Below are 26406 nucleotides of genomic sequence, written 5' to 3'. Positions count from 1 at the left end.
TTCCAGAAATATTTTAGACAACTGTATAAACAAGGTCCTCAAAGCGATACGGATATAGAACAGTTTTTAGAGAAAAATGGACTGAAAAAGATCTCTCAGGAAAGTAAAAGGACTTTGAACCAGAAAATAACAGAGCAAGAAATAGAAGGTGCCATCCAAAATATGGCACTGGGCAAATCTCCAGGACCGGACGGATTGACTTCTAAATATTATAAGATCTTGAAAGAATGGCTCATACAACCTTTGAAAGAAGTTTGTAACGAAATTTTGGAGGGAAAGAAGGCACCAGATACGTGGAAAGAGGCTTTTATCACTCTTATACCAAAGACTGAGACAGAAAAGACTCAACTCAAAAACTACCGCCCAATCTCCTTATTAAATGTGGATTACAAAATTTTTGCTGATATTTTAGCGAAAAGACTGAAAGTAGTTTTGATGGAGGAGATACATAGGGACCAAGCAGGCTTTCTTCCGAGAAGACATTTGTCAGATAACGTAAGAAATATAGTTGATATATTGGAAAAATTGGAAGTGAACACTAACACTAAAGCTGTTTTGATATTTGTGGACGCTGAGAAAGCCTTTGATAATATTTCATGGAGTTTTATGACAAAAAACCTTCGGGGGATGGGGGTAGGCCAAGAGTTCGAAAATGGTATAAGTGCGATATACTCTGAACAAAAAGCAAAACTAATTGTGAATAATGTGGTTACAGAAGAAATTCCTATTGAAAAAGGGACACGTCAGGGATGCCCAATCTCTCCATTACTTTTTATATCGGTCCTGGAGGTCCTGTTGAACATGATCAGAAAGGACCAGCTGGTTAAAGGAATACAGGTCGGAGCCAAACAATATAAACTGAGAGCCTTTGCAGATGATTTAGTACTTACATTGCAAGAGCCGGAATCTAGTACCAAAAGAGTATTAGAACTAATTCAAGAGTTTGGTCAAGTAGCAGGATTTAAATTAAATAAGTTTAAAACGAAGGTTTTGGAGAAAAATTTAACAACATTGGAGAAAGTAAAGTTTCAGAGTGAGACAGGGTTAACGGTGGTTAAGAAAGTGAAATATTTGGGGATAAATATGTCATCTAAAAATCTGAATTTATTTAAAGATAATTATGAGAAAACCTGGGCGGAAGTAAAAAAAGACTTAGAAATTTGGTCAAATATGAAGCTTTCCTTGTTGGGTCGAATTTCAGTTATAAAAATGAATGTATTGCCTAGAATGTTGTTTTTGTTCCAAACATTGCAAATAGTGGATAAGATGGATTGTTTTAAGAAATGGCAGAAAGATATTTCTAAGTTTGTCTGGCAGGGCAAGAAGCCTAGAATAAAATTTAAGATATTAACTGATTCGAAAGAAAGGGGCGGATTTGCCCTGCCAGACCTTAAATTGTATTATGAATCAGCAGCTTTTTGCTGGTTGAAAGAATGGCTACTTCTAGAAAATTCTGATGTTTTGGATTTAGAAGGTTATGACAATCTTTTTGGATGGCATGCATACCTGTGGTACGACAAGGTAAAAGTTCACAAAGGTTTTAAAAATCATATTGTCAGAAAAGCATTATTTAATGTCTGGATTAGATATAAAGATTTGTTGGAAAGTAAAACGCCAAGGTGGTTGTCGCCAATGGAGGCAAAAGCTATTAAAAAACTAAACATGGAGGTTAACTGGCCGAGATATTGGGAAATTTTGGAACAAGAAGGAGACAGACTGAAACTGCAAAGCTTTGAGAAGTTAAAAGGGAAAGTGAGAGATTGGCTGCATTACTATCAGATAATGGAAGTTTTTAAACTAGACAGGAAAGTTGGCTTCCAGGTGGAAAAATCAAAACTAGAAACTGAATTGCTAGAACCTAGTATTAAGAACTTGTCAAAAATGTATAACTTGTTGTTGAAATGGAATACACAAGATGAAATGGTTAAATCTGCAATGATTAAATGGGCGCAGGATATTGGTCATGACATAATGTTTGCTGACTGGGAAAAGTTATGGACCACCGGGATGAAATTTACGGCATGTAGTGCCTTGAGAGAAAATATTATGAAAATGATTTATAGGTGGTACATAACCCCAGTCAAGCTTGCAAAAATTTATCATTCGCCCGAGAACAAATGTTGGAAGTGTAAAGAAAGGGAGGGAACATTCTTCCACCTTTGGTGGACGTGCCCAAGGATTAAGGCTTTCTGGGAACTGATCTATAATGAACTGAAAAAAGTACTTAGGTACACTTTCCCTAAGAAACCAGAGGCCTTTCTCCTGGGCATAGTCGGCCAATTGGTTGTAAAGAAGGATAGAACCTTTTTTATGTATGCCACAACAGCAGCAAGAATTCTTATAGCAAAGTACTGGAAGACACCAGATTTACCCACCGTGGAAGAGTGGCAGATGAAAGTGATGGACTACATGGGCTTGGCAGAGATGACGAGCAGAATTCGAGACCAGGGAAGAGCAACGGCGGAAGAAGATTGGAAAAAATTTAAAGACTATTTAAAGAAATATTCTAAAATCAGTGAATGCTAGATTGATGTTGAATGAGAAAAAATAGGGGTTAATAGCGATAATGGTTAAGTGGAAGAATCTGAACAACTTGTATAATCAATTTGAAAAAAAAGGGAGGGATTTGCTAATTAACTATTCGACATGAGAATGCAGAAAGGGGAGGTACGAGGAAGTCGGGAGAGTAAGGACCATGAAATTAAGAGCCTGAAATTATACGTGTTGTATGTTTTCTTTATTGTCTTGTCTTTTTTGTTATAGATGGAAAACTAAATAAAAATTATTTTGAAAAAAAAATAGAAGGACCTCAAATAATGAGCGCTGAGTCTGGGACGGTTTATATGGGGAGAGGCTGTCCTTCAGATGGTCCTTCACCAGCCCTTTCTGTCCACTGGGATTCTCCTCAGGCCACCTGCCCTCTTTAAGCACTTTTGTGTCCCTGTCTGATGCCTCTTTCTTGCCTGGAAGGAGAATGGAGAGGTGTGTGGCATGTCTGTGAGTAGAAACCTCTGACCTTCTTGCATGGCTGGATATAACTCCCTGCAAGAAGGTAAGACTTGCATCCATTGCTCTGCCCTCTTATCATCTGGCCTAGCCCTTGTTTGTGGCTCCCAGAAGATTCCCCGCAAGAGGTTGCATCCCTTGTGCTGAAAAGCTTTCTCCACCCCTTCTTGTACATAATGCATACAATGTTTTTGGTAGCACAATGGCCAGTATATGTGAGAATAAGACTCCTTTAAGAACTGGGCTGGAAGGAGTGGTAATAATAATAATAATTTATTATTTATACCCCACCCATACCTAGCCACTCTGGGCAGCTCCCAATTGAGTGTTAAAAACAATACAGCATTAAATATTAAAAACTTCCCCAAATAGGGCTGCCTTCAGATGTCTTTTAAAAATAGGGTAGCTGCTTATTTCCTTGACATCTGATGGGAGGGTGTTCCACAGGGCGGGTGCCACTACCGAGAAGGCCCTCTGTCTGGTTCCCTGTAACCTCACTTCTTGCAAGGAGGGAACCGCCAGAAGGCGCTCAGCGCTGGATCTCAGTGTCAGGGCTGAACGATGGGGGTGGAGATGCTCCTTCAGGTGTACAGGACCGAGACCATTTAGGAATTTAAAGGTCAGCACCAACACTTTCAATTGTACTCGGAAACGTACTGGGAGCCAATGCAGATTTCGCAGGACCGGTGTTATATGGTCCTGGAGGCCACTCCTAGTCACCAGTCTAGCTGCTGCATTCTGGATTAGTCCCAAACTAATGGCATGATGTGACTGCTGTAAAGATCGCCTTTCTCCACAATGTTATGGATGACAATAACACAATGGATGACATTGGACACTGTGTCCAATGAATAATTATTTCACATTTCATCCTAGACAAAGATCTTGATCTTTCCAATTGTCTAAAAGATCTAAGACATGGCAGATTTGGTTAGTGGGGGAAGTACAAAGGTGTGGTGATGCATGTACTGTCAGTTGCTCGGTGCAGGGGACTTGGAGAAAAGATTTTCTGTTTGTAGCAATGATTCCTCAGCCTGTATGACAAAGACATGGGACGATTGCTTGAAAACATTGTTATAAACATCATTATAAAGGCACTCTGAATGTCTCAATGACAAAAGAAATTCTTAAATATAAATGACTCCATTAAGTCCAAAAGAAGTGTCTTCATTTAGGTTTGCTGAAGTTTTAATCCATCGTGCCTCGAAGTCCAAATGCCTGCCATGCTCCCTTAAAAAAAAAAAAAGGCTCCCCCCACTTTCTCTTTGCAAGACAGCAGTTTATATTCTCCCCCACCCTTTCCAAAGGCATGGCTCATAAATTATTGTGCCACACTGTGAAACCACTCTAAATGGGATTTATACACTCCAGTGTATTTGTAAGAATATGTTTAGTAAGGGTTTTTATTATGCTGTCTTTATGTGTCATCACAATAATAGCTGTTGCATTTTATTTATTGCTCCAGCTTGATGAAAATATTGGAACAGCAACAAATGTGACAGGATACGACATTTTCTTATGAGAATGGATATCAGGTTCATAGTCTGTGCCAGAGCTGTAGCAAGCATATGGTCATGGAATCTGTTTGTGTGGGTTCCATATATGGAGGTTCACCAAAGGTTTCCTGAGTTCAGCAATGGAAGAAGAATTCAGGTTGCTTCTCATGTTAATGCAAATCTGCCTAATTCACACTTCCAAAAGCAATGCACACCTAAAAACGTAGCCACACTTTGAAATCCACGCTTGTCTGAATTTTGCAGTGAAATTCACCACCCCAATCCTCTCCCCAACAAGTACAAAAAATACACATATTAGGGGAAAGTATGCATTGTGGATTAACAAACCCAAATTAGAAAAAATGGCTTGCGGAATTGTGAATTTCTGGAGGAATGCCCATCAAAATTATGGTACATTTCTGAGGACTTAAAAAAAAACAACCAAGTACACAAAGGGATATTGAAATGTGGCCAACTGAATTTAAACTGGAAAAATGAGAAACTGAGAGAAATCAAGACTGAATCATCCATCCCTAGTTGAGTGTTTTCCCTATGGGACCATGAATTCAGTTCACCAGCACTCCTGCTGTTTACTTTTGGAGGAAGAGCAACTAAGTTAGGTGCCTCTTGCAGAAGATTAGAAAAACAGAGTTGAAATTCCTTCCAGTAGCACCTTAAAGACCAACTAAGTTAGTTCTTGGTATGAGCTTTCGTGTGCATGCACACTTCTTCAGATACACTGAAACAGAAGTTACCAGACCCTTCTATATAGTGAGAAGGTGGGGAGGGGTATTACTCAGAAGGGTGGTGGGAATGGGTGATTGGCAGATAGCTGTGATGAGCCTGTTGACGACTCTTAACGACTGCAATAGGTCTTACAGGAAAAAGCAAGGGGTGAGAAGGTGAAAAATGGCTTTGTCATGTAACTTCTGTTTCAGTGTATCTGAAGAAGTGTGCATGCACACGAAAGCTCATACCAAGAACTAACTTAGTTGGTCTTTAAGGTGCTACTGGAAGGAATTTTTTTTGTTTTGACTATGGCAGACCAACCTATCTGTACCTTGAAGATCATCTAGTGTAGTTCTGTGCCAACGCAGGAAATCCTCTCTGGTTCAATATCTTTGATAAGAGGCCATCCAAACTCCATTTAAAATCCTCCCCTTTCTGAGGCAGTTTGTTCTTCTGTCTAACAGTTTGTACTATCATCAGCAAGTTGTTATCCCTTCTCTAACTCGTTTCTACCCTTGATTGACCTGCATAATGTATTTTAAAAATTAGAGGATGACATTCTGTGATAGTTTCTCCAGAATTCCTGCCTGCTCATTTCTTCTCACGTTATATTGCTTCTCAGGACAGAACCACCGTTTACAACAAGGGATTCATAAAACAACGAGATGTCACTAGGATATTTCAGTTGAGACCTGGGACCTACATCATTATTCCAGAAATATCACAAGGAGGGCAAGAGTCAGAGTTCATTCTACGAATCTTTCTAAAGAACCAAAACAACTACAGGTATGTAGACAGGCATTCAGACTTGTTCTTGTCATAAGCCAGCATCTCTTTATCAATGTTTTCTTATATTCCATTCCTCAGTTTATGGGTGATCACTTTCACCATGCATGCAGATATGTCCCCGAAACTGAGCTCATTAACAGTATCTATTGTTTAAAGGACTCTTGTCTTATTTTTTATGGGGGTAGTGAGTATAAGTCGGCTTATACTCGGGTATATACAGTAACCATGGGTTTAATTTGTAGGTCTACCTGTGCTGCATTCTGGCATGGTAAGTTAACTATGCACCATACAACACAATTTCCAGACTACTCCAGCCTTCTTTTCCCATAGAAAAAAGTATCTCTGCTGCAGGCCTGCCAGGGAACCTGAATTCAGTATTCAGTGTTTAACTAGCAACATAGACATCTTGTTCTATCCTAATGCAGTCCTCTCTTTTTCTTCTTCTTTTTGTTTATTAGGGCACCAAATACTGAGCTGAGTCCAGTGGTAACAGAGGTATGTAGGTGTAGAAAGTGGTGTTGCCTTTAAATGTGAAGCAGTGACATACGCTGTGTGCCTTCTACTTATTGGAAGCCTGGATCCAGAACTGAATTGACTCAATCTGGCCCAGTTTGGATAGTTCAGTTCAAGACAGCCCTAGATCAACCTGCCATGGGTTGGCCCATTTAGACCTCACCAGGGCAATCAAAAGGTCAGCTGGCAGGAGAGGCAGGTAGCCTGTGCAGGGTTTGCTTCAGCCTTGGGAGACCAGGGTTCAAATCACCACTCAGCTGTGAAGCTCATGGGGTGACCTTGGGCCTGTCACCATCTCTTAGCCTCAGGGCTGTTGTGAGGATAAAGCGAGGAGGAGGAGAGGTATGAAACCACCTTGAGCTATAATAGTAATTATTATTATTATTATTATTATTATTATTATTATTATTATTATTATTATTAATTACTTATACTCCACCCATCTGACTGATATTCCCAATGGAATATTAAAACACGATAAAACATCAAACATTAAAAATTTCCGTAAACATAGCTGTCTTCAGATGTTTTTTAAAAGTCAGATACAGTGGTACCTCCGGTTACATACACTTCAGGTTACATACGCTTCAGGTTACAGAGTCCGCTAACCCAGAAATATTACCTTGGGTTAAGAACTTTGCTTCAGGATGAGAACAGAAATCGTGCAGCAGCGGCTCAGCGGCAACAGGAGGCCCCATTAGCTAAAGTGGTGCTTCAGTTTAGGAACAGTTTCAGGTTAAGAACAGAACGAATTAAGTTCTTAACCCGAGGTACCACTGTAGCTGTTTATTTTCTTGACAACTGATGGGAGGGCGTTCCACAGGGCAGGTGCCACTACTGTGAAGGCCCTCTGCCTGGTTCCCTGTAATCTCACTTCTCGCAGTGAGGGAACTGCCAGAAGGCCCTCGGAGCTGTACCTCAGTGTCCAGACTGAATGACTGGGGTGGAGACGCTTCTTCAGGTATACAGGGCCAAGGCCGTTTAGGACTTTAAAGGTCAGCACCAACACTTCAAATAGTGCTCAGAAACATACTGGGAGCCAATGAAGGTCTTCAAAGGTAGCCCCATGTAGGGCATATTGAGTAGTCCAAGCAGGAGATGACTAGAGTATGTACCACTCTGGCGAGACAGTCTGCGGGCCGGTAGGGTTTCAGCCTGCGTACCAGATGGAGCTGACAGACAGCTGCCCTGGACACAGAATTGACCTGCACCTCCATGGGCAGCTGTGAGTCCAGAATGACTCCCAGGCTGTGCATCTGGTCCTGAAGGGAAGGTGGGACATAAATGTAATAATAAATAGAATTCTTCTGTCTGCAGGGGTCTCTTTGCCAGCATGTTCCACAAAGCAAAGCAGCACCCAATAGGACTGACTGTTCCCCCTCCAACCTCCATTCCACATGTTTAATTAATTTAGGAGTTTAATTTAAACCCCTAATTAAACATATGGTGGGGGGGAGGGCACAGCATTTTCTGTTTCCCCTGCTCCCTCCAAATGGCATATTTCATAAGGGTTTTAAACCCTGACAAAGCATGCAGTTGTGTGGGGGGAGGGGAATGGAGCACCCCTTCTTCCCCTACCTCCATCCTGACCTTGAGTTTAATTGTGGTTTAAAAACATTAGGTAAGGGCCCCAAGTTCATTTTGGTCCAGTTGGCCCTTGGGTGGATCAGGGTCTATGTGAAGCATCAGATCAGGCCCTGGGTTGTGAGCGTCTAACTCAGGCAAAGGCAAATTCTGGCCCTCCAGATGTTTGGGACTACAATCCCCATCATCCCTGACCACTGATCCTGTTAGCTAGGGATGGTGGGAATTGTAGTCCCAAACATCTGGAGGGCCGGAGTTTGCCTATGCCTGGGCTAACTGAAATCTTCACCATTTACTCTGCTACAACTAATGGGCCATCAGGAGTGCCATCTTGGCCCTGTGACCGTGGGTGCCCAAGGCCATGGGTGCCATGTCCTGGTAGCAGAATATGTGGGTTCCTTCATGGGTGCTCAGGCACCCAGGACCCCAGGGAGTTGGCACCTATGTGGGCCATACTGTCATACCTTCCAACATGTACCAGAGGCAAATCGGGGCGTGTGTCTTTCGAGGCTGTGATCTCGCAGGAGTCAGGTGACACAGCCCCCCCAAATGGGATGTCCCGATTAAATCAGGACAGTTGAAGGGTATGTACTGTATACCAGGAAAACAGATTCTATGGCCCTGCAGATGTTGGTAAACTATACCTCCAATCATCTTCGACCATTTACCATCTGGAGGGCCACAAACATCTGGAGGGCCACAGGCTGAATGCTATGTATTTGAAGGCCCATCTGTGATACTCAATATCTAAGAAGAAAATATAACACTCTTAGCATTGTTGGGGTTGCTCTGAAAAACACAGTGTCTGGATCTTGCTAATGTCAAGGGACCTGCTCCAAATTTGTGTCAATTATATTCAAATCTTTTTTTCCTCATCTTTGGAAGCATTTACACCCCCCTGAGAGAAAAATAGGTTAAAGAGCTGATTTAAGATCAACAGAAGAAAGTTCAAACTATGATTTGGTAGCAGAGAGAAGGTAGCTCTGCTTTACAGAGAGAATTCGCACCAGAAGTGGAGCAAGACTCTTCCAAAGAGCAGAATGTAGCAAAAGACAAGGATATGATGGCTGTGTTTGGACAATCATATCTTGGCTTAGAGAGCTGGGGTATAAGTGAGCCTTTTGGGTGTGCATGAAGTCCCTTCACCTCTTTCCTTCATGCAAACCAAGAAGTCTTCAGTTAAATGTAGTGTCCCATTTCATCCAAACCATGGAACCATAGAACAATGGTTAACAGCTTTGGAACAAGGCGGAATATTAAGTCATGGCCACAGTTCTTTAAACTCTGAAGTATTTAATAAGTCAATACATGATCCTCTGAACATGGCCTTTGCATCCCTTTGATTTCTGAGGGAGAAACATGCTCAGATTCCTTCAGTTGAAATCACAGGGTCTCATGTTCTTAACTTTGGGTACATCATGCCTATAATTTAGCTATTGAGGGCACCTCAGGGAACCATACCACCAAAATTGTTCTCATTGCCTTACAGCTCCCTTATCTGTCTTGAAGCAAAGCAAAATGACCCTCAAAGGATGATCACTTAAACTGTTTTCAGGTTCTCGCCGTACTAATTCTTAGTTGAATGTGCAAATCTCTATAACGGGCTGTTTAAGATAAAAAATTTGAATTCCTTTTGCAGCACAATCCTATGTACTCAGAAGTAGGTTCCAATAAGGAAGCTGGAACTTACCGCCAGGTCAGTGGGTATAAAATTGTAATCTAAAGCGTCTAAAGATGGGATGAAATGTGGCACAACAAATACAGGGGAGGGTGTTGTGAACTGGGCATGTGGAAAGACAGTCACAAACATGGCTACTAAGCAATCACATGTCTGTTCACAATGTGCTGAACTCTCAGCGAGTCCACTCAACTCATGTTCTCAACATGCCAATTAACTTATTTACATTGGTTAAACTGGATGATTAATCTAATTTAGGTGAAGCAAAGGAAACTACCATATACTGCATCAAGCAACTGGCTCCATCTGGGCATCTTTGTGTACGGAGATGGCACCAAAATGTCCCACTCCACCAAGCCCCCAAATTGCAATGAACCACCACTGGAAGTCCTCAGCCATCCCCATGGCCTGGCTTCAAAGCCCCTTATACTCCCATTTTATGAGCACAATGGGGAGGAAGGGGAACCTACACAACATGGCACCCACACAACTGCTTGGCAGGATGGCTGCGGAGAACACACAGTCCTTCTAGGATGAGGGTTCAGGACAACCCGAGGAAGGGGAAAGACTCTTCTGCCCAGGGCATGCAGCAAGGGAAACAAAAAAAACACATTGGCAGCAGCAGCAGCCTCCAGTGGCTTGCTGACTTTGCCATTGTGGTGCCCTGCAGATGCTTTGGACTACAATTCCCATCAGCCTTACCCAGCATGGCCAAAGGGAGTTGTGGTCCAAAATGTCTGAAAGATACTAGATTGGTGAAGGCTGGCACAGGCTGGGAAGCAGGAGTGTCTCACTGTCAATGGGGGCATGGCCTTGAAGGGGCACAGGATATAGCATAAGTATGCCCCTCCCCTGTACCACCCATAAAATGTCCAAAACTGTGCTGAGTCAATATGCCAGTGAGGTGTTGAACCGGTGTTGTGTGTGTGTTTGTGTGTGGTAACAGCATTTGTCTCGTGCTCCACAAACATGGCAGAGCTTCCATCAAAACCTACTTCCCCTCAACCAGTGGAAAGCATTCTGCCCTAAGTCTCCCAGCTTTGATAGTTCCCAATCTTATCCTTTTTGTCTCATTTCATCGTTTGTTTTGCTCCATAAACCTGGCACATTCTGCCAGTGAAAGACTGCCAATTGTAGTCATCCTTGGGCTTTCGTTTCTGAAGCCTTGCTGTTGCGCAAAACCTTCATAAAATAACACCAATTTCTCTTTCTCTGCTCCCTGCCTGATTAATACTACAGAGCAACCTTCTCTGTCCTCTGCCCACGCCAGAGCTTGCACATGCAAATTATTTGTGGTTAATCTGAGTTTAGATATAGGAAGGATGTATTTACATTTGCCAGAATTAACATGGGGCCACAGGGGGGAATTTAGTGAATTCAGATAATAAAGGAGGGATAATTGACAATCCGAGAACAGAGTTCTGTTGTATCACATTTCTTCCCGCTTTCGTACTTTTGAGGAGGTGACTGAATCTCCTTTTGTGCAAATGTTGCTAACTCTAAATTGCCTGAAACATCTGTGGGTCATTTGAATAAAAATAAGATGCTGTCTCATGCCGACTGATTTTTGTGACTGATTTTGTACGCACACACTTCCCTTTGATCCAGGTTGTGCCCAAGTGGAATCAAGACAACTCCTATGAAAACATCTTCCTAAGATATGCTAATCAGGTACGTTGAATGGGGAAGGGGGAAAAATTGTCTGCATCAACATGGCATGTAGAATTGGGAAATAAAAGTCTCCCATCTTGCTCTTTATTCAGCTTTAGCAAATGCAGATCTCAGGTGGGTTTCTCAAAACTCTATTGATTTGCCAGCTGCTGTAACAAATAGGGCAAGGAACCCGGCTAAAACATAATAGATGGCTGGGGGCTGATTGCTTGAGGGGAGAAAGGTGTTCCTTAAACAAGCAATTAGCAGTAACCCTTGGCTACAAATATATGTGGGTATGTATATCATATTTTACTGTGATCAGAATTACTTCCAGTTTGCACTTGCTGTGTTTGGAAAGCAGACATCAGTCAATGTTTGGGTAATTGATTCCCATTCTTTCTGAGCTGAGCTGCATGTGTTCACAGGAGATGCTCTTAATGGCTTAATAAACTGTTATAAAGGACTCCTTGACTTAGTCAAGAGAAAAATTTGCTGCCAAAAGCCTCTGCACAATAGACCTCTCACAGCTAATAGTTATATCAATGCATAAAAGGTGAAAATGACACTGCCTGCTGCGAATACTGCGCAAGGTTTGTCTCCGGGAGCAGCGAGGGCAACGAAGGAAGTTTCTCCATGGTTCGTGAGTCAAGCAACTCCAAGCTGCAGGGGCAATAGGCAAGATTCTCAGCTCTTTTTACGCCATGGTGTTATGGCAGCATTGCAAAGGCACAACTCCATGCGATCTCATCTGCGGATACCAAAAGAACAGTGCAAAGCATTATATTTTCTTAGAACAGGGATGGGGAATCTGCGGCCTCTCATAGCTTGTATTGATCTCTCAGTGTCCCAGTATGGCCAATATTATTTACTTTGTATTATTTATTAGATTTCTATACCGTCCTTTGTCGAAAGATCTCAGGGCAGTCCACAAGATAAATAGGCAATAGGCAAATGGGAGTTGTACTCCAATGAACATCTTGATCGCCACAATCCCAGAAGCTGCCTGCAGCTAGTGCAAAATGTGACAGCTTAATTGTTCTCTTTGGGCTGGTATATTGCCATCGTATTACGGCACTTCTGAAAAGAATTTCACTGGTATCCCATTAGTTACTGGACTAGGTTCAGGTTGCTGGTATTGGTGTACAAAGCCCTGTACAGCTTAGTGTTAGGACACCTAAAAGATTGCTTCGTTCCCTACATTCTGCAAGGGAGTACATTCTGCAGAGACCATCCTACACAATACTGGAATCAGGCCCTTAGTGTGCTGGCAACCCACCCTTTGGAACTCTTTCCTGTTGTATATCAGACAGGCAAGTGCTTTCTCTCTTGTCTTTGGGGCACTTGCCATTTCTCTTTCAACAAACCTAAAACATTGAAAATATTTGGTATCTGTCTTGGATTTGAATCCATTTTGTGTCTGTTGTTTAAAATAGTTTTTTTAAAAAAATGCAACTGTTTTAAATAGGTTGTTCTATTGTAACTTGCTTTCATGGGATGCCTCCTGGGAAGTCATTCATAAATGAAATAAATAATAAGAATACTTCCCACCTCCACCCCACTCCCCAAATCTCAGAAGCTGCTGGGAATTATCTAAGAATAAAAAATTAAAGCAGAATCAAGCCATTTTTGTAGAGGTAATGTAAGTGCTCAGCAGCCTTGGGAGTAAAGAATCACTGCCAAGAATGGGTCAGGTTGCCCAGAAAAACCTCTCAGTTCTATATCTATGAAGAAACAGTTTGTTGTTGTTGTTTTAAAAAATATACAACTTTTGGAACATTTGTAAGCCCTTCTCATATGTTCTTTCTTAGGCCTCCTACTTGGATGCCTCACAGCTGCAAGGAATTCTGAATGAAATAGTCCAGAAAGGTAAAGTTCATTGCTGGTAGCCAACTAATTTCTTCAAGTTCTTTTTTCTTCTGTCTTGTATCCTGAACAGTTGCTAAAACACACACAAAGAGGGACATATTTTGAATGTGCGGGAATGTGAATGTGCATATTTTGAAGTCGCATTCAAATCGTCGCATTCAGGCATTCGTTTGTAATTGGGTTAAAAACTGTGGTGTCGAATGTGCATAGTGTAGGATAACTTGCAAACATTCTCCGTTTGGAGGGAGAAGGAGGCCTTTGGAGAGGCAGTAGTCCAAACACACTTGTTCTTCAATCAACCTTTTCTTTTTCTTTTTTACACACAGGAATAACCATAGACACATAATTTTCTTAATAAACGATAAAACATAAATTGGTCTTAACAGTAAAGACCCAACCTCCCGTCTATTCCATATTTCAATTTCACATTACTTATTGCCAATACACACTTTTATCATAATTAAACTTTTTCTTAGTATATCTTAATTCTTATATATTCCTTGCAACTATTACTGAAGTTCCTCGAATGCTGCAACAGAGTTTAAATCAACCTTAAACACTCCAAGGCCCAGTCCTTTTCCAATTGCCCCTCTGGTATATTTTGCAAAATGTGACTTGTGAAACAGCATGCAGTAGTGGCACTTTGACTCCAAATTCCACGGGTTACAAGTGGACTGTTTCATGCCTGCCTCCTCCCCTAACCTCCTTATTCTTTGTCCCTGTTGCTTTCTGATTTATCCGTTTATAGATCTAATGGCCAGTCGGGGAAGCGGAGATGGATTCAGCTTCGATTCGTGCAGGAGCCTTTTAGCTCTGATGGATGTATCTTTTCAACAAATGCAATAAACCTTCCTTACGCTGCCCTTCCCTGCTTTGAGTTATGGCTGTGCTTTCCACTGCAGGAGCCCCGCAAGTAAATATTTGCCATGAGATCTGCCCACTGCATATGCAGGGAATCTATAAGTGGCCAAACTCTTCCCTCTAAGGTCCCCTTTTTGATTAAATGTCAGGTAGGAAAGACAAGATCAAAACAACCCTCTCCTGAAACACCTGAAATGTTGCCTACTTCTGTAAATCACTTCCTATCAGAACCTAGATACAGTCCAATCTTCCATCCAAGAAGACTTTATGTTGCGTAGAAAAGCCTAACTATCTGACTACATTTCATGCCCAGACTTGTTTCGATGTCTAGGAGAAAGGGAAGGCAAATGTGATAGAATTTATGCTCACGCCAAAGATTCCCTTTTGTTCTACATTTCCAATGTTGTCTTGTTAACAGTAAAATCGCTGCGTGAACTATCTAAATAGAAGACGCAGGTAACACAGGATGAATAATAGCTATAGTTCACCAGATTGTCAATACCACCACAACCATCTCCTGAAAAACCAAACAAAAAACTATGAAGCGTGTTTCTCTTTTACATTTGCCTGACTTTGAATAAGTTGCCTATTAGAACTGGTCACCATAGCTGCCTATTTCCTTTTGGGGCGAGGAGTATGCAATAAAGCACATTGTTAATCTAGTGTGGGCTCTCACAGCCAAAGTACCAGTTCAAATATCAGGTACGACAGCCCTTTCCAGACTGTTGCATTTCTACGTATGAATCAGAAGAAGGGAACTTGCATGCTTGAACATTCTCCCATGTTAAAAAAAGCAACAACCTGCAAATGGAAAGCAAACATGCCAGACAGAATCTAGTCCAGTCTTTTCCTGATGTGCTAGATTTCTGAGTGCAATGAGGAATTCATCATACTTTTGGTGTGCATTTCTTCTAATAAGCACATTTTCCCCATATTTGCCTAATATATTGCAATTTTGTATATGTATTTTTGTATTCATATTTCGGCTGGAGAACTGCATTGCAAAATTTGGACAGATGTGCATTCCAAAGTAAGGGCAAAATTCAATTCACATATTGTTTTGAAAAGTGCTAATTAGATACTTTTGCATTAACAAACAGAACCTAATTTCTCCTCCATCCCTAGACAATGACGGAAGTCTTTTCTGTGGAACCTGAGAGGAGTTTGGGGGGAAAGAAATCCAAATAATCAAGGGACTGTGCCCTTTTTGTGTTTCTAAATTTGTGGTTTTCAATTTCCCATTTCTATCTCTTGGGTTATGACAAGGCCCAAAGGGCATTATTGCAGTGTTTGAAAGATGCTCTGTTCCAAAGTAATTGCAACAATTATTTATTTCTGTAAATCATGTTTAATATTCAACTATCATTCATGTCCAGGTCCCTTAATATTTTGAACACTTGATGCATAGAGAACTAAAGATTGCCTTTAAACAAACTTGTTTGAATCTGCGTCCCTTGATAGACCAGACTTGGAATGCTAGGGTTTGTTTATGTATTTAATTAGCAGTGGAAGATCTTACACCTTTTTTAATGGCGTGTGAAATATATATGGAGATACAAGCTAAATATATGTTCTCATTATTGTTAAAATTTAGAAGGAGATTCAACCATAGGAAATGAATGTATTTACTGCCTAAGCAAAGCAGGTGTTTCACATTCAGGAAACAAAATTTATTGTAGCAACTTTTTTTAAAAAAATTGCTTGTTCTAGATTTTGTCAGCAAAAACAATACAGAATCGTGTGGCACCTTGAAGACTAACAAACGTAATCTGGTATAAGCTTTTGTGGAACATGTTCCACCTCATCAGTTACATGAAGTTTTATCCTGAGTTATAGGGGAGTATACATGATTTGGGGGTTTGCAAAAGGTGAATCCAGAATAGTCTCTGTGCAAAATAATAGACAAAAGAATTGACACCATCTGACTTCAGAAATGACAATATTCCAAAGCAAATCGGGGAACAAAGGCTTCTAAAATATTTTTTAAGTGACTTTAAAGTAGCCATTCTGAAGCAAAGGAACCTCAAACTTCAAATGAAATCATTGTGTGAATTACAATGAATCATTTATGTGAATTGGCTTACCAATGCCAGGATACCTGTGTCATCAAAAACTGTTTTGTGAACTACCACAAAATTTAGGTACAGTGGTACCTCGGTTTAAGAACAGTTCTGTTTACGAACGAGTCGTTTTACGAACTCCGCAAAACCGGAAGTAGCGTTCCTCGGTCTAAAAACAGAATCCGAACGGTGGAAGGGCACTGGTGGCGGGAGGCCTCATGAGGGAAAGTGCATCTTGGTTTAAGAACGGTTTTGGTTTAAGAACGGACTTTAGGAACAGGTTAAGTTTGTAAACCGAGATACCACTGTACTTTTCTGCATTTGTTTTCCCTCTAACCTCAATTTTTACACCCTGCAAAGAACAAAACATTAGAGTATATACCTATAACTCAGGATAGCACTTTATACATCGGATGAAGTGGGACTGTAGTTTCTTAGTCTTTGCGGTTTTTGAAATTTAATGGATTTTAGTAATGATGTACTTGTGACATTTCTCAGCAAATTGAGCATGTCAGACAGGTTCTAATACTGCCTTTTCCTGATGTGTCCTATGTCTTTGAGGGGGGGAGGATTTCTCCTTTTTTAATACAGTGGAAGCTCGGGTTGCGAGTGTGATCTGTGCGGGAGGCACGTTTGCAACCCGCAGTGTCCGCAACCTGCAGAGCCGTGTGTGCACACAAGCAGGTTGCGATTCGGCGCTTCTGCGCATGTGCAAAGCGCAATTTAGTGCTTCTGCGCATGCGTGAGCACCGAAACCCAGAAGTAACCCTTTCCGGTACTTCTGGATTTTGTCGCATCTGTATCCCGAAAATGTGTAACCTGAAGCGTCTGTAATCCAAGGTATGACTGTAGAGGAAGCCATCAAATATGACACACACACACACACACACACACACACACACACACACTGATTTGGTATCATCTGATTTGGTACAATTCCGAAAGTGCACTACAGCACCATATTTCTGCTCAAGCCAGGCAAAACATAAAGCTTAGAGAGGCAAATCATAGATACTAATGTTTTGATCGTTTCCCCACTCTGGGCTACCAGTCAGTGCGCAAGTTGATCTGTTAACATGCAACACAATCAAAATGTATTTAAAACTTGACCACATCTACAGGCCAGTAATAATGGAAGACTCACGTTGCAAGAGTTTGGAAAGCTTTGGCGAAATCTCTATAAGTATAAGGTATGACTGAACTGTGTGAATCCAAACTCTCCGCTGCTTCCCTCTTCTTTCTTCTGGCCTTTTCCTGTTTTCTTCCTTTTCGTACTTTTTAAATAGTTAATGATCTCATTTTCCCAAGAAGAGAGGTTTTCACCCTATAATAACGTGAAACCCTCACTGCACTGTGCCATGCTGTTCTAAATGGATTTATAAACAATTTTTTATAGTTCTGACCTTATCAAACTTTACATACAACTGAGTTGCCTCTAGTACTGAGCTTCACTTATGCCCAAACTACTTATGTACTGTTGGGTTTCTTTTATTTTTTAAAATGCCCAAATCACTATGTGTAATATACAAAATTATATTATAAAACAACAACACATATTTATAAAAGAGCCAAGGTCCATGTTGTACTATATTTGTGCAACATAGTTTTATAGTAGTATATATGAGCATTTTGTATGTATCTGTTTATGAGCTGGTTACTCTTGTGAATTTTGTATATGCATATAGAATCTGTGTATGATGCATAAAGGTAAAGGTAAAGGGACCCCTGACCATTAGGTCCAGTCGTGGCCGACTCTGGGGTTGCAGCGCTCATCTCGCTTTATTGGCCGAGGTAGCTGGCATACATGTGGCCAGCATGACTAAGCCGCTTCTGGTGAACCAGAGCAGCACACAGAAACGCTGTTTACCTTCCTGCCGGAGCGGTACCTATTTATCTACTTGCACTTTGAGTTGTTTTCGAACTGCTAGGTTGACAGGAGCAGGGACCGAGCAACGGGAGCTCACCCCGTCGCAGGGATTTGAACCGCCAACCTTCTGATCGGCAAGTCCTAGGCTCTGTGGTTTAACCCACAGCGCCACCCGTGTCCCTTTGCATAATGCATACATGTGTAATATTATACATGAGATATTGTGTGTAATAATGGATATAATATGTGAGATTTTCTCATAGCTTTAACTGAAGAGGAGCAGGCAGAAACTCACATCTGATAAGGATTAATAAATAAATAAATGAGATGGGAATGGGGGGGGGACACCCTATAAGCTCAACATGAAGATTTTCAGAAAATTTCATCCCTAGCTATGATAATTCATATGGCAGTGACTGAATCGATATGCTAACCATGTCCTAAAATATTATCTTGGTTTTAAATATTTTCCAGGACATTTTTGAAACAGAAGATGAAAATAATTCTGGATTCCTATATATTTCCAATTTGAGAAGAGTAACAGAGCAAGAAGGTATGCTGACAAACTCTGAATGTATTTTCAGTTAAGGCCAATTTAAGTTTTGAAATCTGTTACATCTTTGTGGAAACGTTTCTGAAACAGAAGTTTAGCAGGTGAAGCTTTTCTCCTGATATGGAGATTAGGAATGGAAAAAGTTTCACCTACAAGCCTTGGAAGTCACAAGCCTTGGAAGAGACAAGAATGGAGAAGATAGGCTAGAGAGCTTACTATCACGAATTCCAATTCTGGCGCCTTCTGCAGAATGTTGAAGATTGTTTCTTTCATGAAGAAACCATTGAGAAGCATCCATTGAGTTCGCAATGACATCTGCTGAACAATCCTGGAATTGCACCCAAGCCTCCAACCTTAACCCTTAGCTTCCCCAGTTCCTGATGTTTTGCAGCAGAGTCCTTTGGTGGGTAGATTTATATATGCCAGGGTTACCAGACGTCCCCGTTTCCTGGGGACAGTCCCTGGATTTGCGAATAAGTCCCCGGACAAATTCCATCCCCGGAATGTCCCCAGATTTCATCTAATGTCCCCAGGAAATGCAGCAGCGGCAGTCTCAGCAGCCCAGAGCTCTGGCTGGCTTCAGGAGCTGCTTGGAAGTCCCCATATGATGGTGGTGCAGGGGCTCTAAGATGCAGCTTCCAGGCTGCCTCCACCTTCCCTGACCCCAGCAACTAAGATGTGAAGGGAGGCTTCACGCTGCCTATCGGAGCTTGCTTGCAAGCAGAAGGGGGCAGGGATCTCTCAGTTAGGCAACAGGAAGCCTCCCTTCCCAGCTGAGGGATCCCCGCCCCCTCCTGCTTGCATGCAAGTAGGAATGGGATTGGGGCTGCTCCGATGGGAAGGGAAGCATTGCGTTGCCTGAGAGATCCCTGCCCCCTCCTGCTTGCACGCAAGTAGCAGTTGGGATGGGGCTGCTCCGAAAGGCAGTGTGGAGCTTCGCTTCCCAACTGAGGGATCTCCGCCCTCTCCTGCTTGCACACAAGTAGGAATGGGATTGGGGCTGCTGCGATGGGAAGGGAGGCATCGCGCTGCCCGAGCCTCACCACCGCTGCTGCTCTTGGCCCTCCTCCACCTTCCATGCCTGACCCACTGCGCACTGCTTCCCCACCACCACCGAAGAACCAACAACTCAGGGGCTGCCCAGGCTCATGGAGAAAGGAGATAGAAGCCTGGGAGGAGGGGGAAACGTGGCAGTTGAGGTCAAGGCGGCAGCCGCCCCTCTGCCACCGCCATCACTGCAGCATCAACGTCCCGAACATAGTACAGTGGTACCTCGGGTTAAGTGCTTAATTCTTTCTGGAGGTCCATTCTTAACCTGAAACTGTTCTTAACCTGAAGCACCACTTTAGTTAATGGGGCCTCCCGCTGCCGCCGCGCCGCCGGAGCACAATTTCTGTTCTCATCCTGAAGCAAAGTTCTTAACCTGAAGCACTATTTCTGGGTTAGTGGAGTCTGCAACCTGAAGCATATGTAACCTGAAGCGTCTGTAACCCAAGGTACCACTGTAATTAATTAATTAATTAATTAAAGTGCCCCCAGATTCATTGGAAAAAACCTGGTAACCTTAATATATGCAATCCATCACACTGCACAGAGGAAGCTACGATCCAATAACGCTGCCTTAGTGACGAGCATTTAGATTTTTAGATAGCTGCTTAAGCTGCATTATGCCCTTAACATGTTAATTCTTTTTCCCCTCCCCTGGGTGGGGAGTGAAAAAGAAAGTGTGATCAAATGACAGACACAAACTTAAGTGAGATTGCTCAGAAGGAGAAAGGAGAGGAGAGGAGAGGGGGAGTTAGGTGGCCTCTAGAGACTGCTATGATTCCTGGTGCGCAATTGGAGTGGGGGCAGATGCTCTCAATGCCGCTATCTGGAATTTATCACTAATGTGCCGCATAAAGGAAGGTGCGAGGAAGGTATGGTGATAATAAAGGCAATAAAGTGTAACACAGGGAGGAAAATTGCATGCTGTGCAGTCCTTGAAGGCAAACAGCAAACAGTACAGGCACTGAACAGAAGAAAGGGAGGCGTGTGTGTCTTTGTAAGTAGTATGAATATAAATATGGCAAAGTCAGCTTCTTTTGCCCCAAGAGCAGAATTCGGGGGAAAGCATAGCCATCTTTAAGATGTGCTGCTTCTTCCTGCACATTACAAGTCAGTAGATTCTAGGTTCCTTTGGAGAGGTTCCTTCAACCCTATAAATCCTGCATCTAATTACTGATTTGTCGAAGTCAAATGAATTGCAAACGTTTGTTTCCGGGCCAAGGATTATATCATTCATTTCACTCTCTTCCCCTTTGCCTTCTAAGCAGACAGGAGAGAAAATACTAAGCAGCAGTTTAGCACCCCAGGGATTCCTGTTGCCATTGTGAGCCCTCCTAAGGTCCTGTTCCTTCAGCCAGGGACCCACATGACTGCCCCGTGCCATGAGTTTAGTGTTTGAGTTGCCTAAGGCTGCATCCTATTCCTGGTTACCTGGAAATCAGTGAGGCAGAGAAGACATTCCTGCAAGTGTGCTGTAAAGCCGTGACTCTTGTTCACCCACACAATGCTCTTTCCAGATTCTGGGCTGTTTTATAAACTTTTTTCTTATATATATATATATAAAGGAAGTGGCCCTGATTGGAATGTTTGAGGAAGTTGACAGCACTCCATTGGTGAACATTACTGGACAATGTTTTCTTTTTAAATATATTATAATCTCTTCCCTTGCCTACTCCTGTTGCTGTTTGCAGGTCTGTTCATCGATGACACAACCCTCCAGCTGATGACCGTGCGATACGGTGACTCCTTGATGAGGATAAACTTTCCTGATTTTGTGTGCTGCATGGTTCGTCTTAAGACCATGGCAAGTAAGTTACACACATCGGATGTTCGTAAAAACATTTCCTTAGTTGCTAATACATTTTAAGGATTTTCACTTGATGCAGTAGTTTGGCATCCATTGTTGGAGAAGTGACTCACTGACTGAATGTTCTGAGAATCAGAAAGTGCACTTTGGCCTATAGGCTTCCACCATCTCTGACCATCAGACCATCAGCCTGGGGCTGAGGGCAGGTGGAGTCCAACAACAATTGGAATGTAGATTTAAATAGACCAATGACAAAAAATTATTATTGTTGTAAAATAGAGCATAATTCGAACAATGGAATACTCCATCCAATCCAACCCCATTCCCTAAAACATGTTGTGAAGTATAAGCTCTTTTTATTTGTGTGAACGTGTGTGTGTTTTGAGGAACTGCTTCACGGTGTGTTGGTTTGCCTGCCTGCCTGCCTGCCTGCCTGCCTGCCTGCCTGAAATAGATAGGCAAAGCACCTGAATGTCTGACTTCAAATCAGCTATTTCTATTATTTTATTTATTTTTAAAGTAGGAATAAATCCAAGGATGGAAACATCCAATGCAGAGAGTGACCTTCACACATTTGTTTTCTAGCTTTGACCCAGCTCTAGGCATGCATAAACAATATGTTAAGTGTGACATTTGTGTAAGGATGTTGATGAGATGTGCATTTGATTGCACATCCAGTTCAAAGGGACACAGCACAAATGAATGCACATCTGAAAAGCGCATCTGTCATATGCCAACAATTTCAAATAAAGGAAGTATCATGTATGCCTTCTTATACACCTGGAGCTTCTTGGCTGGTTTGCAATTACCAAACACAAAACTTAACTTTCCTTCCTTCAAAATTGGTCTCTTCCAATAAAGAGGCAAAATAAGGGGAGATGGTGACATGAAGACATATGAAAGCTGCACGAAGACCTATATTAAAGGTTCTCTTAGTCTGAAGTGTGAGGTTGGAAGGTGCCTAGGGAAACTCACATGGACAATTTTCATATTGCTAAAGAAACAAGCTACTGTCTGGAAAGCGGCTTGTCTCTCTGGAAAGGGAACATGCAGGAGCAAAGCAAATGCTCAAGCTGTGTGAGTGATCTTTGCCCATTGACTGGATCTTACCAGATACCTCTGGAAATCCAATGAGAAAAATCTCCAAGCTTTATTGGCAGAAACGTTTAAAAATAAGAAATCAAACTGCAGGACACTGTTCATTTTCTCTTTTTTTTCTTTTAAAAAGTTTTATTAAAACTTTTCACATTGCAATTAACCCCACCCCCCGAATCTAAGCAAAAAGCAGTAGAAAAGAGAAAAGAAGAAAAAGAAAAGTGCTAGAAGAGTACAGGGTCCTCTCTCACAGATATAGCCTAACTTTTATCCCATACAGAGAAAGATGCACCCTCTAATCACTCACCTGGGAACATTTGCCTCTTCCCCTCAGCCTCTCACCCTGGGAGATTTCCCCTTCCCTGCCAGGACACAGGACATTTCCAAGATAGAAGATGCTAAAATTTAATACAATCCCAACTTAAATTATACACGTTTGATAAAAGCATCTTGCATTGTCAGCGGAGGAATAAAACATAACAATTCAAAGTGTTGGTGTTGACCTTTAAAGCCCTAAACGGCCTCGGTCCAGTATACCTACAGGAGCGTCTCCACCTCCCATCGTTCTGCCCGGACACTGAGGTCCAGTGCCGAGGGCCTTCTGGTGGTTCCCTCACTGTGAGAAGCCAAGTTACAGGGAACCAGGCAGAGGGCCTTCTCGGCAGTGGCACCCACCCTGTGGAACGCCCTCCCACCAGATGTCAAAGAGAAAAATAACTACCAAACTTTTAGAAGACATCTAAAGGCAGCCCTGTTTAGGGAAGCTTTTAATGTTTAATAGGTTATTGTATTTTAGTGTTTTGTTGGAAGCCGCCCAGAGTGGCCGGGGAAACCCAGCCAGATGGGCGGGGTATAAATAATAAATTATTATTATTATTATTATTATTATTATTATTATTACTTATTTAAAAGTTATTGGAAGAGAAATCACAATTCCAAGAATAAGAACCTGTGGGGAGTTGGGGGTGGGGAAAATCCACTGATAATCTTTCTATTTTTATTTTACTGAAAGTTTAAAAACATATTATGCATTTTTTCAAACACTTGAAAGCGCTGCCAGTGGGATTTACTCAGGAGATGATTACTGATAAATGGAAATAAAGGGCAGCACATCGATAATACGTACTGAGGACAGATAGTTAAATAAATAAAGAGGTTCGTTAGACCATTACTCATGTTCCCTGGAAATCCACAGTGATAACACCTAAATCAAAAGCATCTCCCCCTTTATAACTTGCTGTAAAATGGAGGTGGAGATTAAATTGCAGTTAAGACCATACCATTAATGTACCATTTTACTCTGAGAATACTAGGTCTCCTAAGCCTGCAGTTTAGCTAGAGGCAGGAAGAGGATGCTTACTATATTACTGCAAAGGCTGAATGTCCCTTCATGAGTCCATCTTCCGTATCGCCTTCTAGCTCACTGTGACTAGTAGAAAGCCACAAACAAGGCCAGCTGCTCCTTTCTCTATGCTCCCCACCCCCTTTCTCACAAAGGATGTTGCAAGCAGAATTTGTTTCTGCAGCGTGCATAAGTGGACATTACTTTACACAAAACGCTAGCAAAGAGAGCATGTGGCATTCATACACAGCAGTGCTTTGTTTTGTTTTTTTGAGATACTGGGTACTTTGCACAACATGCGCATTTGTCTACCTCCTTTGACACAGTGGCCCGGTTCAGACATCGGTTTAAACGATGATTTATTGAAACGAAATCAAAATCAAGCCATGGTTTCGGATCCTAGCTTTCTTCAATAAGCCATAATTTAAACTAATGACACATCCTGGTTTGGACATAACAGCAAACTCTGCTTTTGTAAAAAACAACAACCAGGTGAATGTTTCCATTCTCCTCCTCGTGGGTAAACTTGAGAAAGGGGGAGGGGACACACACAAGCCCAATGCTGGTATGAATCCCAGTTCTGGGTAGTGAGAGTGCTGGTGCACTCTGGGTCCTGATTGTAAGCTTCTCATGGGCTTCTGGCTGCCACTGCAGGAGCAAAATGCTGGACTAGATGTGCAATTCAGTAGGCTCTTCTTATGCTTTCATGGCTTGCCAAGACTCATTTGCCACTAAACTATGATTTAGCATCATGCATGAACTTGGCCAATGTCTCTGAGAAACAGCTGTCCTCTTAGGCGGTTTCTGTTCATTTCGGTGGTGCCTGAACACTCCTGTGGCTCCATTAGGTCGGAGTCCAGGGCCCAACTCCAGGGCCCTACAGCCAGCCACTGTCCCTCTCCCCACAAAAAGCAAGTACCTGAAGAGACAGATGGTGGAGGCAGGCATGACGGGAGGCTCCATAGCACAGCGGGCCCACCTAAATGAGAAAGAGAGAAATAATGTCTGAGAGAGACAGGGCTGGATTAACCATTAAGCAAAATAAGCATGGACCATATGGTGTAGCTGAAAAAAAGGCTCCCACAATAACAGACTTTCCAAGTGTCCCTATTTTCCAGAGACAGTCCCGGTTTTACAGAAGCTGTCCCAGTTTCTGATTTGATCCCGGAATGTCCCGCTTTTCCTTAGGACACCCCTGTTTTCATCGGAGAAGTGTTGGGAGGGTATGGAGTTATGCAACTGCATAACCAAGGATATAAGTAATTATACAACCTTTAGAAGACATCTGAAGGCAGCCCTAGATAGGCAAGTTTTTAAAATGTTTTATTATGGTTTTATATATGCTATAAGCCACCACTTTTCCCCCTATAGTTTTACAAACTATTCTATTTTCTTGCAAATTGAAGTTTTGTTTTGTTCTCTCTAGAGGCATTTCACAATTTATCTGCAGATGGGAGAGGAATCTATTTCACTGAAGATCAGGCAAGTGGTGCTTAATTCCATTTTCTTCTTTTCCGTTATTGTTCGTAGTAGCTTGTTTTTATCCTTGGAAACCAAATGCCTTTCCTTCTCAAATGAGATTGAAACAGGTTTATTAAAAAAAGGGGGGAGAAAAAAAGAGAGCATGAAACACAAAACCTAAACTGGAATAGGCATTCATAGCAGATTTTGAATGCATATTTCATTGTGTCTGGAGGTATGGATTCACATTTCAGGATTTGCCAATTTAGAAAGAACTATTCATATCAGCAAGTCCATTAAATGAAGGCAAAAGGGGGCTTAGCAACAGATTTTTATTCTCTCTTTGGTACTTAATACTTCAGAATTGAGGTTTTTCAAATGCAGAACATGATGCTTTGATGAGGTTGCTCAAGAGTGGAATTCTCACTCCAAAGTATCTTCAGTAATACCTCTAGATATCTCTGTACGTTTATACTTTAAGGAACAAATGAGAGAGATTTAATGTATTTTTAATCTCTGTTAGAAGCCACCCAGAGTGGCTGGGGAAACCCAGCCACATGGGCTGGGTACAAATACTAAAATAATAAAAGAAGTAGAAGTAGAAGTAGAAGTAGAAGTAGAAGTAGAAGTAGAAGTAGAAGTAGAAGAAAGATTTAAAATAAATAAAAAATCACCATATCTGGTGAATTCAGCATTGAGGGAGAAAATTGCATTTTCAGTGTGAATGTTGCATCTTACAAGCCACCAAAGATGTTCTACAAAGACATGTCAATGCAATTCACTGTCAATAAACAAACAAAAGCCCCCAAATCTTTGACTAACGGTGGCCAGTGTGGTGGGGCAGAGTTTACCTTCCAACGCCAGCCACTGTGACTTTCCTGGATGGGGCTAGGATGGGTCAGGGTGGAAACGAGTTGAGGTTGTGTGGATGCACCAACAGAAGCACTGGATTGGCTCTGCCAGGATATTCACACAACTCCAACCTTAGCACTGCCCTGC

The 26406-nt window shown here is 41.9% G+C and overlaps 1 protein-coding gene across 3 annotated transcripts in view; it reads left to right on the top strand.

Annotated features, from left to right (window-relative positions):
- Positions 1-26406, top strand: part of CAPN13 (calpain 13) — an 86758-nt gene that overhangs the window by 56949 nt on the left and 3403 nt on the right. For 2 of the 3 annotated variants that reach the window (XM_083732362.1, XM_083732363.1), the window contains 10 exons: positions 5854-6017; positions 6479-6515; positions 9757-9813; positions 11404-11466; positions 13257-13314; positions 14063-14136; positions 17357-17425; positions 18577-18655; positions 21394-21510; positions 25373-25428. In XM_083732362.1, coding sequence (XP_083588488.1) covers positions 5854-6017; positions 6479-6515; positions 9757-9813; positions 11404-11466; positions 13257-13314; positions 14063-14136; positions 17357-17425; positions 18577-18655; positions 21394-21510; positions 25373-25428 — 774 coding nt within the window. Of the gene's footprint in view, positions 1-5853; positions 6018-6478; positions 6516-9756; positions 9814-11403; positions 11467-13256; positions 13315-14062; positions 14325-15551; positions 16423-17356; positions 17426-18576; positions 18656-21393; positions 21511-25372; positions 25429-26406 lie in introns of those variants that run through there. The other variant, XR_014562514.1, reaches the window with a different exon arrangement.

Source organism: Podarcis gaigeae (genome assembly GCF_964106915.1).
Source record: "Podarcis gaigeae genome assembly, chromosome: 3".
In the NCBI taxonomy this organism is placed as follows: Eukaryota; Metazoa; Chordata; class Lepidosauria; order Squamata; family Lacertidae; genus Podarcis; species Podarcis gaigeae.
The sequence above is the reverse complement of the archived record's forward strand: the minus strand, read 5'-3'. Positions and strand labels throughout refer to the sequence as shown.